General features: G+C 52.1%; 1 protein-coding gene across 4 annotated transcripts in view; it reads right to left on the bottom strand.

Moving 5' to 3' along the window:
- Positions 1–826: 826 nt before the first annotated feature.
- The window catches only part of ATCAY (ATCAY kinesin light chain interacting caytaxin), a 34,681-nt gene continuing 23,208 nt past the window's right edge, over positions 827–12,299 (bottom strand). The window contains exons 7-11 of one of the 4 annotated variants that reach the window (XM_036313758.1): positions 10,038–10,136; positions 8,853–8,888; positions 6,893–6,964; positions 5,194–5,226; positions 827–3,376 (exon numbers count right to left, since the gene is read on the bottom strand). In XM_036313758.1, the coding sequence (XP_036169651.1) occupies positions 3,367–3,376; positions 5,194–5,226; positions 6,893–6,964; positions 8,853–8,888; positions 10,038–10,136 (250 nt within the window). In that variant the 3' untranslated portion in view covers positions 827–3,366. Of the gene's footprint in view, positions 3,377–5,193; positions 5,227–6,892; positions 7,001–8,852; positions 8,889–10,037; positions 10,137–12,299 lie in introns of all 4 variants that reach the window. The other 3 variants (XM_036313757.1, XM_036313759.1, XM_036313760.1) reach the window with 3 other exon arrangements.

The following is a 12,299-nucleotide window of genomic DNA, read 5'->3' as shown; positions in this document are numbered from 1 at the left end:
TGGCCAGGGGAGCCAGCATTCCGTAGAGGATGGAGTTTTCAGGGGAGAGGGGCTGGGGACCGAGTCAATCACCAAAGGCCAGCAATCTAATCAATCACACCTGTGTGACGAAGCTGCCACAAAAACCCTAAATGAAGGGGCTCGGAGCGCTTCCGGGCGGGGGAGCACATCCACCTGCCGGGAGGTAGTGCCAGGAGAGGCAGCCCCTTCCCCAAACCTTGCTCTATGCGTCTCTTCCATCCGGCTGTTCCCGAGCTCTAGTCCTTATAAAAGCTGCTAACCTAGCAAGTCAACGGGTTTCCTGAGTTCTGTGAACTGCTATAGCAACTTGTCCAACCTCAAGTGGGGGCATGTATGGGAACCCAGATTTGTAGCCAAGTGGGACAGAAGTGTGGGTAACCTGGGCACCCGCTACTTTGACCGGCTTCTGTGGGGTCTGCACTAACTCCGGGCAGTGTCAGAATTCAGTTAAATTACAGGACATTCAACTGGTGTCTGCCCAGAACTGGAGAATCGCTCGGCGTGGGAAAAAGCCCCCCCATCTGGTGTCAGGGTTGGTGTTGAGTGTAGAGAGGAAATAGTTTTCCCATTCAGTATAATAATAGTACATTTATAATAATGCTATAGTAATTAATAGAGTGTATAGTTATACATGCATATATAATAATTAATATAGTATTATTACTATGAACTGCTGACTGGGTTTGATTCCAGAAAGGATTAGGGGCAGGAAATGAACTTGAATCACAGAGAAGCAGAGTCAGAAGGGGCATTGGGACAAGTCAACAGGCCCCCGCTCTACAGATGACAGATGGAAGCCACACAGGACAGATGATGGCTCAAGGTCATGCAAGGTCACCCAAGGCACGGAGCTGTTGGCATTTTCTCCTCTGAAACTCACCTAAGACCGGCAAGGACCACAGCCCTTGGAAATAGGCAAAACTAGAAACTTCTGTTCTCAGTTTAGTTTATTTCACATAAAAATCCCCCCAAGTTTATGGAAATGATGTCCTCACATCACAACAGTAATCATAATGAATTGTTTTTTGTCTTTAAAAACCGCAAGACTCGCCATGGGAAGGATGGGCGTGTGAACTTTGACTTTGGGGCAGGACTTAGGGTGCCCCCACGTGTCACAAGAGGAAAGTCCATTCATTGTTCCTTTATGACAAGGGACCCAGGCCCTTTCTATTTGGGCCCAAACTGCCCCACAGATACAAATCTTCCCCAAAGCCAGTTTCAGAGGGTGGGGGTAGCAGCCTGGCTGGACACGGTGGCTGTTTGCACAGAACGTCTCACACCTGTGACAGGCGGCTGGCCTGGCGAGGGCCTTCTCAGGGGTCTCTCTTTGTTCTGGAAGGACTGCTGAGGCTGAGTTGGGGTCCTTGGTTCTGCTTGCCCAATGGTTGTCTGTGGTGCTGGCGGTCCGGAGGGGCGGTGGCAGACCACGGTGAACCTGTTGGAATTTTGCGTGTGGCCAGGATCTTTAGCCTGCAGGTCCTTGAGGGCTGAACGGGGTCAGCACCTTTGTCCGTCTGCAGGCATTTACTAATCCTGGGATTGGGTAGAATGAATTGCTTCCTATCCCTGGCTCCTTTTTTAATTTTTTTTCCTTGCAGGAAGGCACCGGCCTTCCAGGAGTTACTGCATTCACTGGGGTAGGAGTTTGGGCCTTTCAGGACCATGTCGGTCTCAGACGAGCAAGGCTGGGCCACCTGAACCTGGAGTTTAGGGCCTGGGATAGAGGGGCATTGCGGAGAGCAGTCTAGGGAGGCCCATCCACCAACCTCTGCTGCCTCAGGCTCCAGGTGAGGCACCTGGGCCCAGAACAAGGTCCCTGTTCTTTATTTGACATTTGGGAAAGAGCAGAACTACAAGTTACAAAATGCCACCGGGCGCCCAAATGTCCTGGCCTCTTGAGGGCAATGCTGGGTCCCAGAATATGCAGGCCCAAAGCAGCTCAGAAACCTGGCATTTTTCAAGGCAGGAGCGGCTGGCGTTGGGACAATTCCTTGATGTGGCAAAGCGCTGGGCATCCCTTTTCTTAGTGCTCAATGCCAATAGCTCCCTCTTGTTGGGAGAGCTCTAAAAGCAGCCCCTGCCATGCCAGGTCGAGAAGCATCAGACATTTCTACTGAGGCCAAGAACCTCGTACTCGGAAATTGGGGTGGCTCAACTGAACCTCGACGATTACCAGCTAAGGAGCCAGCTTCAGAGCCAGAAAGAGGGGCCCGGGGTGTGTGCCTGCTCAACGTTTGCTCAGATTCATAGAAATAGAGACTCTTAGGGCTGGAGGGGGCACCGAGGACCATTTTCTGCAAGCATAGTCCAGCCTTTTCTTAAATACCCCCCGAGACAGGGAACTCACTACCTCTAGAGGCCACCTGACTGGTGTTTGGACCATAATAGAAAAGTCTGTCTCCTTTGCATGCAGGTGGCTGTAGCATCCAGTCCACTGGAACTTATATCCCCAGGTGACCTTTGAAACAAACGAACACCCTACCCTGTTTCTTCCTTTTTCTTGGTCTGTGTTTCCAGGATGAGCCTATTTCAGAGTCGGCTTCTCAGCCTCTGCTCTTGGTGGAGATCCAAGGGGCACATCCCAAGTCTGTGTTGGGGGACTGGAGAAGTGGGGGCAGCTCATTCCCTTTGGAGGTATTGATCGATGGCCCTGTGGCATAGTATTTGTATTAAAGGGGCTTGAGAAAGTTCTAGATCGAGAGGGTGGAGGACAAGGATGACCAGTGGCAGCTCTCACTTGTGCTGTGGGCTCCAATGCTCCCACGTCGATGTCATCAGAGAAAAAGGGGGGCATTCAAATGAAAAGCCATGAGGTTGAAGGTGCCCAGGGCACAGCTCTGTTGGGGGGCTGAGCTTCCTGGCCAGACGCCCAGGATTGCGGGAGCCATTCTGGGAGGAAAGGCACAAGAACGAATTCCAGGTCTGGCCAGGGAGCCGGAGGTGGAGGGGGTGGGGCGGGCATCTATGGCTCCAACCTGGGCCAGTGTCCAGCAAGAGAAGGGTCTTGAAGCAGGACTTTGTGGAGTGGGCTGGGACTCAGAGGCCAGAGGACACATGGGCCATGCCCTGCGCTTCTCTCTCTTCTTGGCTGTGAGCTCATGAGTCTGGAGGGTGGAGGGCTGAGAACCGGATTCTTTTCCCGAATGCACGTCTACTGCATCATTACAAAAACGTGTTCAAGCAGCTAAAAAGGATGCCGGGTTTCAGAGGTGGGTGGAGGAGACAGGCACCCTCCAAAGACTGGGATTCAGGATGAGGTGGGATGAGATCCAGGGCCAGAGGACATCGGACAGAGGTTTCTTGGCATCTGGTATTTTCTTTCGTGTTCTCTGTTCTCTCATCACCTCAGGACATGCTGGAGAGGGAAACACACAGGCCACGCTATTATTTTTATTTTACTTGAATTTTTATAAGGATTTATTTGAGCCAAATTGATGACAGATGCTGGGAAGCACAATCTCAAATGCTCCCTATTATTATTTTTAAAGAAAGTGGAAAATACTGTCCCGTGCACTTGGAATCCAAAAGAATGGTCTAATCTGGCTTTGGTGCACCCTCAGCATCAAGAGTGGCACCTGCCCTTCAAGGTCTACCATCTGCTACCCACCTTTTAGATGTGGTTCTGAAGGGGACCGCTCTCTTGGTGCCCCGCAGAACAGACCTCAGAGCTGATGCCTCTAATCAGACTGGAGGGAAACTTCAACCCATCTACCCCACAAGCCTGTCCCCCAGTCCATCCATCCATCCACCAATCCATCCATTTATCCTCCATCCACCCATCCATCCATTTATCCTCCATCCATCCATCCATCCATCCATCCATCCATTTATCCATCCATCCATCCCTCCCTCCACCCACCTACCCCACAAGCCTGTCCCCCATCCATCTGTCCGTCCATCCATCCATCCATCCATCCATTTATCCATCCATCCATCCATCCATCCATCCATCCATCCATCCATCCATTTATCCTCCATCCATCCACCCATCCATCCATCCATCCATCCATCCATCCATCCCTCCCTCCAACCATCTACCCCACAAGCCTGTCCCCCATCCATCTGTCCATCCATCCATCCATCCATCCATCCATCCATCCATCCCTCCCTCCACCCACCTACCCCACCCACCCACCCATCCATTCTTCCATCTACCCACTCATCCGCCTGTCCACATACCCATCTATCCAACCACCCATCTGTCTGTCCATTCATCTATCTGTCACTCTGTATAATTCCTTCTTTGATGTCTTTAATCATTTCTACCTGAGGATACCCGGGAGGGGGTCTAATTCTGTTGATTATTTTATCTGCCGACTTATTCTCATGGTGGATGATTTCCTTGTGTATTTTATGTCTGTGGATGTGAACTCATCTCCAGAAGGCGTGGAATGAGATGGTCTTTTCAAAAATGCATTGAGAACGTGCATTCACTTAGCATCCCCACAGCAGTGCTGGTCTAAGATGGCTTTTGGTGTTTATTTCTTAGCTTGGGGCTTCTTGTGTCACTTGGGCAGTATTAGGGCAAGTGTCCAGGCCAAGTGACAGAAGTAGGAGAATGTGTGGTCAAGGATTAACCCCGCACATTCCAAGGAAAAGTGTGGCTCTTGCCTGGCTCCTGGGAGACTACCTCTGAGTCCTGGGACTGTCCTGCCCAGTAAGAGTGACTTTGTTTACCTGGGACCTTGGCTCATGTCAGAGAGTCTATGCTCACAATGGGATTTAGAGGGGAAGGGGTCAGCTTGACCTCTGGAGGGGCTGGAGAGGAAGGGCAGTCAGCCGTGTATACGTGACTGAGCCCAGTCATCACCCTGGACACCAAGGCTCAAGTGAGTGTCCCTGGTTGGTGACGCTGTGTGTGTCGCCCACATTTTTACTGGGAGAATTAAGGGCTGTCCTGGTGCTGATTTCCACCCTACTCCATCCTTCCACTGCAATAAGCTGTCCCATGAGCAGAGCAGCTTTGCTGAGTTCTGAGTCGTTCTCACAAACCACTGAACTCGAGGGGGGTCTTCAGGACCCCCAACACCCGAGAAGGCTTTTCCTGGCATCCAGAACCCAGCAGAGACACCGAGACAGGCTGTGGGCAGACGGTGCACCCTTTGGCTGGGGTGGGCTTCACTTAGAACATTTCAAAAAAAAGGCTCCAAGATCACCCTGCTTCCTACCCACCTTGTCTCCTGATCTTCTGTGACCGGAGCAGACCTACGGAAGAGGGAAGGAGTCTTAGCATGATCTGCCTTTGTTGGGGAGCCTGGGCATTTGTCTGTGAGCCCCATGAGGGCTGACCCAGCTTCAGCTTCATCTGGTATGAAGCAAGTGTCAGTGTGTGTCTGCTGCGTGACAAATGAGCCGGGACAGGCAGTCATGAGGAGACGGGCCGAGGCCTTCACTAATACAAAACAAAGCCACTGATGTTGCTCGGGACCCACCAGGTCTGGAGGGGCCAAACACAGCCACAGGGACTTGCACAAAGGTCACCTAACTGGGACCTTCCTCTGAGAGCAAAACTTGGGTCTCTCAGTGGCATCTGTTGCCCGTGGTCCCTATGCTTGGCTTGTGCTGAATACAGGGAAGAGGAGGGAATGGTCCCAAGGTAGACCCACTGCCCCTGGGGAGCTCAAGGGCAAGAGAAGGAGGGTTTCACAAGGGTCACAAGCAGGAGGCAGACCTGACAGAGACAGGAAACGTCGGAAGGACTTCCAGAGGCTAGGGAGGGGCCGGGGCCAGGACATTTGTCTACCCGTCCCAGGGCGAGAGGCTAAAGGACTCTCAATTGCTATTTGGTGGATTTTAAAACAAGAAGTGGGAGGGAGGGAATGGGAGTAGCTGCTAAAGGGTCTCCCCCTGGGCTAAGGGGAGGTTCTGGAACTAGGAGAGGCACTGAATGCACCAAATGGTGTACTTTATTTTATTAAAATATCTTTTCATTGATTTCAGAGAGGAAGAGAGAGAGGGAGAGATAGAAACATCTATAATGAGAGAGAACCACTTATCAGCTGCCTCCTGCACGCCCCCTACTGGGGACTGAGCCCACAACCCTGGGCATGTGCCCTGACTGGGAATCGAACCGTGACCTCCTGGTTCAGAGGTCGACGCTCAACCACTGAGCTACACCGGCCAGGCTCCATGGTGTACTTTATAAAATGGTTCATTGGATGTTATGTGAGTTCCACCTCCATTAAAAATAAACGAGTGAGAGCCGAGACCGGTTTGGCTCAGTGGATAGAGCGTCGGCCTGCGGACTGAAGGGTCCCGGGTTCGATTCCGGTCAGGGGCATGTGCCTGGGTTGCGGGCATATCCCCAGTGGGAGATGTGCAGGAGGCAGCTGATCGATGTTTCTCTCTCATCGATGTTTCTAACTCTCTGTCTCTCTCCCTTCCTCTCTGTAAAAAATCAATAAAATATATTAAATAAATAAATAAATAAATAAATAAATAAACGAGTGAGGAAAACCCAGGAGAAGGGAAGGGCCGGAGGCACCCTGTCCCTAGACCTTAAGCCGACAAGTAACATGTTCTGTTTCCATGTTGTCCAGCACAAGAGCCCTGGGCCCGGAAACGTGGCAAGCGAGACCGAGGAGCGAACTTCTAAATTTTATTTACTGTGAATTCGTTTCAGTTTCAATAGTGGCCTCTGCAAGTGGCCCCAGAAGGGACAGCTCAGGGTGGAGGGAAGAGTGACCCCAACATGGAGCATCTACGGGGCGGGGGGAGGGGGTAAGCATCACGCTGGCTGGTTCATTCCCGTGTTTGCGTTTCATCACCCTGGTCGCATCGGGATCATGAAGACACGGTAACGCCGTGACCACTTTTATCGGACGTTCTGCGGCCCGAGCCCGGTGGGTATCAGCTCTCCCCGCGTCCTTACCTGTGCTCCGCAGGCGCCGCCTCCGGCTTCTCTTCCGACCTGGGCAGGACCAGCTCCGGCTGCGGCCTTGCGCTGGGGACACAGAGAGGTGGCAGGGGTGACGAGGCGCTGTGGAGGAAGGGGGTCTCGGCTCCCACCGGCCTCTCTGACCCGGGCCCACTGTGGCTGAGAGCAGTTTGAACAGGGAGGTTTGTGCTGCCCCCAGGAAATGTGGGGCCCGGGGGGTGGTGAGAAGTGGTCGCCCAGGGGCTAATGAAGACAGGCAGCTGTGAGGAAGGGCGGACAGGGGCGGGGGAAAGGCCCTGAACCATTCCTTCTGAGCATTTATCTCAGCGTTTCCCCCAGAGGCACCTCTGCATGTGTCCCATGGATGCTGGCCCCGCTGTGCTACGGTGCCAGAAGGTGGGCATCCTGCTTGTGTTCGGTCTGTATTCCTGTTCGTGGCTAAAGCTTGGCAGGCAGGAGGAGCACAACGGAGAGAGAGAGAGAGGGAGAGGGAGAGAGAGAGAGAGAGAGGGAGAGAGAGAAAAGGAGGGAGAGAGGAAGGGAGGCCGGGAGGGCGGGAGGGAGGAGGGAGGAGGAAAGAAAAAGAAAAAGGAAAGAGATATTTCCACTTCATGCCCATTGAGATGCCTACTCTCAGAAAAACAAAGTAACAAGTAATGACAAGGATGTGAACTGGAACTCTGTGCCCTGCTGGTGGGAAGGTAAGTGGTGCAGCCACTGTGGGCAGCAGTACGACTCCCCTGTGTGAGGTCCCCAGAGGAGTCAGGTCCACGGAGACAAGGTAGCTGATGGGGCCAGGGGCTGGGGGAGAGGGCCGTGTTTAAAGGGACAGAGTTTCAGTGTGGGAAGATGAAGTTTGGGAGCTGGATGGTTATGTTTGCACAACAATGTGAATGTACTTAGTGCCACTGGGCGGCACTGGTTAAAAATGGTTAAAATGGTGAATTTTACATTATGTGAGTTTTACTACAAGTAAAAGTTTTTTAAAAAATGACAGGATGAATGAAGAAAGGGAGGGAGGAAGGAAGGAGGAAGGAAGGAAGGACAGAAGAGCTAGGAGAGGAGTGAGGAAAAATTCCCGAATGGCAAGGGATGGTGAGCCCCGCCCGCCCGCCTTCCGGCCTCGCCGCCTCCATGCTGCCCTCTGTCATTATCGAATGACGCTGAGTCTCATCTGCCCACAGCACCCTGCCCTGTCGCCAGGACCCGCTCTCCTCACTGGGCGAGGTGTCCCTCTCTTTTGCCATTTAAAGAAACTTCTGGACCAGGAATCTCTCTTAGTCGCCTCTGTGTCCCTGGATTCTAGCCCAGAGCCAGGCAATGATACACGCTTTCCACCTGTTGAAAGCCCCAACTCTTCCACAGACTTGCTGTGTGGCCATGAGCAGGTACCTTGCCCTCTCTGAGCCTCACATACCTGGGCTGTAAGAAGCCGTTCGTATCCTGGGCCTGCCTGGCTTTTGAGGGGCAAGGGATGTGAAAGTATCCAGGCGATGGGCTAAGGGCTCTAATTGGGCGGGACCAGAACCGTCTTGAAGGTCTGTGACATACTGGATCTTATTCATGAGAAATGAGCCAGTAAGGCATTAAGTGGGCACATCTGGGTCTGTTGCGGTGAGTGTGGGGCTCGTGTTTCCTCTGTAAAGGGAGACCTTGATATCTCTCATCATGATTACCATGAGCCCACTGCTTTGCAAGTGGCTACACTGCTCCTGACTTTCCACTGTAACCCCCAAGGCCACTGTGAACTTTATATTTGCCTAATGTCGTTCTGTGACTCAGTAGGGGAAATCAGGATTTGAACTCAGGTCTGACTCCAAGTTCTCGAGAGAAGTGCAGGGCCTCTAGTGTGACATTGGTCCCTGCAGAGCCAAGGCCATCGGCTGCTCCCCACAGGCAGGCCCAGCTCCGCGCCAGCCCCCACCCCGCCCGGACAGGGCCACTCTGCACAGACCTTTCTCTCCTGGCTTTGAGCCTTTCCTCTTCATACCTGGAAGAGAGGAGGAGCAGCATGTCAGACACAGCCCTCCTTCCCCGTGGGTACACTGCCCAGGGAGCTCTGGATGTAAACCAGGGTTCAGGGTAGGAAGTACAGCCGGAGCTGACAGCCTGCTGGCCTTTCCATGTTCCCTGCAGCTGCTCTGCAAGCCCCCCAGGGCAGGGAGTATCTGCATTGTTGATGTATTCCAGCATCTGGTGTAGATGCGACTCGGCAGACATCTGGCCTGACCCAGGGATGGAACAGTGCCGTGATAAAGCCACACACCCCTCCACTAGGGCAAAGGATTTCCGTAAAGGGCCGGAGAGTAACTATTTTCAGCTTTGCAGGCCAGTCTTGGTTGCACCAACTCAATTCAGTTGTAGCTTGAAAACAGCCCTAATCCAGTGGTCGGCAAACCGTGGCTCGTGAGCCACATGCGGCTCTTTGGCCCCTTGAGTGTGGCTCTTCCACAAAATACCACGTGCGGGCGCGCACGTACAGTGCAAAGTTGACTTAAGACTTTAAGTAAAGTTTATTAAGTTAATTTTAGGGAACGTTGTGGAGTGAAAGAAGATGTAGTGTCGAGGGTTGAGAAAGGTATGCTGAGATGGTTTGGACATATAGAGAGGATGAACGAAAGGAGATAGACGAAACAAGTATACAAGACGAGTGTGGATGGGAGAGTTGGAAGGGGTCGACCTCAGCGAACGTACCTCAATCAGATTGAGGACGTTTTTAGCAAAGGCCAGCTTAGGAGTACCCTAAGTTAATAACAAGGTACCTACCTATATAGTTTAAGTTTAAAAAATTTGGCTCTCAAAAGAAATTTCAATCCTTGTACTGTTGATATTTGTCTCTGTTGACTAATGAGTTTGCCGACCACTGCCCTAGACCATCTGTTAATAAGTGGGTGTGGCTGTGTGCTGATAAAACTTTATTTATAAAAACAAGCTGTGGGCTGTGGCTTGCTGACCCGGCCCCGCCCTAGGTCCCCAGGCCCACTGTACTTCCTAATTTCACACGTGTTTGTTTCACTGATGCCCCCGTCCTGCTGCTCTACCGCTCACGTCCGGTTCTGGGGCCGCTGAGTGGGAACCTGAGGAGCCTGGGGGCCTTGAGGGCGCAGGCGGGGCCCTCACAGGGCACGGGGCCACTCACTGTAGCACGCAGTCTGGGATCTGCACGTGCTCCATGGGGATGAGCTGCTCCAGCTCTTCCAAGCTGTGCACATACCGGATCTTGTTGATGAATTTGACGCTGCCAGGAGGAGACGACGTGGTTACCCGGAGCCAGAAGGGGGGACGGCAGACAGGGTGGCACGCATAACCCAGCTCGAGGGTGCCCTAAGCGCCACGCTCAAATCTCCCTCCCACCCAGTGCCAGGCCCCACCCTCTACCCTCGTGGGGTGGACAGAGCAAGGCCTGGGGGCTCCCGGCAAGAGGAGAGGGGTCCCGGCCCCGATCCCCACTAAGCGGAGGCCCTTGTGTAAAGGAAGCAAAGAGGCAAGAGGTTCTAACAGACTAAGTATCCTCTCCATCCACCTAAGAATTGCTCCTCTGCCTTCGTTCTCCCAGGGATGCTTTCCTGGCGCTCTCGCCCCTGCTGGGGACACCAGTCATCATTGGGGCACGGAAAGGCACACGTGGGGCTGCTGATCACCCTCCATTCTTTCGGGATGAATGGCTCCTTCCCGTCCAAGCCCGGACTCAGGCTGTCGGCACCAGGCCGTGCTTAGTCACCAGCACGCTGCTTTGAACTCACGGTTATTAAAAAATATTTTTTCAACTCAAATCTAGTCTTGGTGATATGGAAAATACACTATTTTCCAGGGAAAAGAAAAGTTTTTAACAATGAGAAATGTAAGGCCAAGAGAATGCAACAGCACAACAAAGAAGAAAACAGCCCCCAGCTGGTTTGGCTCAGTGGATAGAGCGTCGGCCTGTGGACTGAAGGGTCCCGGGTTGGATTCTGGTCAAGGGCACATGCCAGGGTTGTGGGCTCGATCCCTGGTGGGGGGTGTGCAGGAGGCAGCCATCAATGATTCTCTCTCATCATTGGTGGTTCTATCTCTTTCTCTCCCTTCCTCGCTGAAATCAATAAAAAAAATATTTTTAAAAAGTTTGCTAAATAAAAAAATAATAAATTTAAAAATTAAAAATAAACAGAAGAAAATAAGTAATAATAAAAAAGGAAAGATATGCCCTGGCTGGTTTGGCTCAGTGGATAGAGCGTCAGCCTGCGGACTGAAAGGTCCCAGGTTCGAATGTGATAAAGGGCACATGCCTGGGTTGCGGGCTCGATCTCCAGTAAGGGGCGTGCAGGAGGCAGCCAATCAATGATTCTCTCTCGTCATTGATGTTTCTATCACTCTTACCCTCTCTCTTCCTCTCTGAAATCAATAAAAACATGTGTTTTTTTTTTTTAAAAAAGGAAAGATACAGCGAAATGTCTACAAGAGTGTCAAGAAGATTTATATCTATTTTTAGAGATTAGACAAAAATTCAGCTCAAGCTTTCTGGCATTCAGCGATGAGTTCTGCAGCTCACAGTGCCTATAAGGGAAAAATAAAGCAGTTTCTTCGCAGAGGCCAATGGGAACTGATTGGGAAAGACAGAGTTTTCCCATGGGCAGTCACAAAGCAGCCTTGTGTACTGGAATCAACAATGCCTACTGCTTTCGTGCAGGTCAAATGCATTTTTTTTTTTAAATATATTTTATTGATTTTCCACAGAGAGGAAGGGAGAGAGACAGAGAGTCAGAAACATCGATGAGAGAGAAACATCGATCAGCTGCCTCCTGCACATCCCCCACTGGGGATGTGCCCGCAACCCAGGTACATGCCCTTGACCGGAATCGAACCCGGGACCCTTCAGTCCGCAGGCCGACGCTCTATCCACTGAGCCAAACCGGTTCCGGCGAAATGCATTTTTTTTATTAAAAAAATTATTCTCACAGCATGAGGCCTCCCTCCAGTGGGCGTGACAGAGGTTAAGGGTGAGTAGGTAGAGAGCGAGTCTCAGACCCGGGCAGGAATCGTGTCCCCACCTGTCTCACCGGGTTGTCTGTTCTGTGCCTGAATATGCCCGGGTTCCGCAGGCTCCGGGCGGACCGATTGGATTTGTTAGGAAGGATTTCTCTGTGGTGCCCAGAGCCAACACCTGCTGCTCTGAGTGCCGGTCTATAAATACAGGCAAACTGACGTCATGAGGGTGTGGTCACGCCCACCATGCCCATCACTGGAAACAGATACCCACATCTCTGCCGTGACTGTGCTTCTGCCTGTGAGCTGAGCTTTCTGACTCATGTTGGAGCGGGGGGAGGACGGGGGCGCTGTCACGAGGGAGAATTCCAGGTCAGTGGCAGCACATCCCCAACCGTCGGTTAGCATGGAACACTCGGGGGTTTTCTTGGAGATGCAA

The sequence above is a fragment of the Myotis myotis genome, unplaced genomic scaffold (assembly GCF_014108235.1).
Source record: "Myotis myotis isolate mMyoMyo1 unplaced genomic scaffold, mMyoMyo1.p scaffold_m19_p_6, whole genome shotgun sequence".
Lineage (NCBI taxonomy): Eukaryota > Metazoa > Chordata > Mammalia > Chiroptera > Vespertilionidae > Myotis > Myotis myotis.
This window is presented reverse-complemented; position numbering and strand designations above follow the sequence as displayed.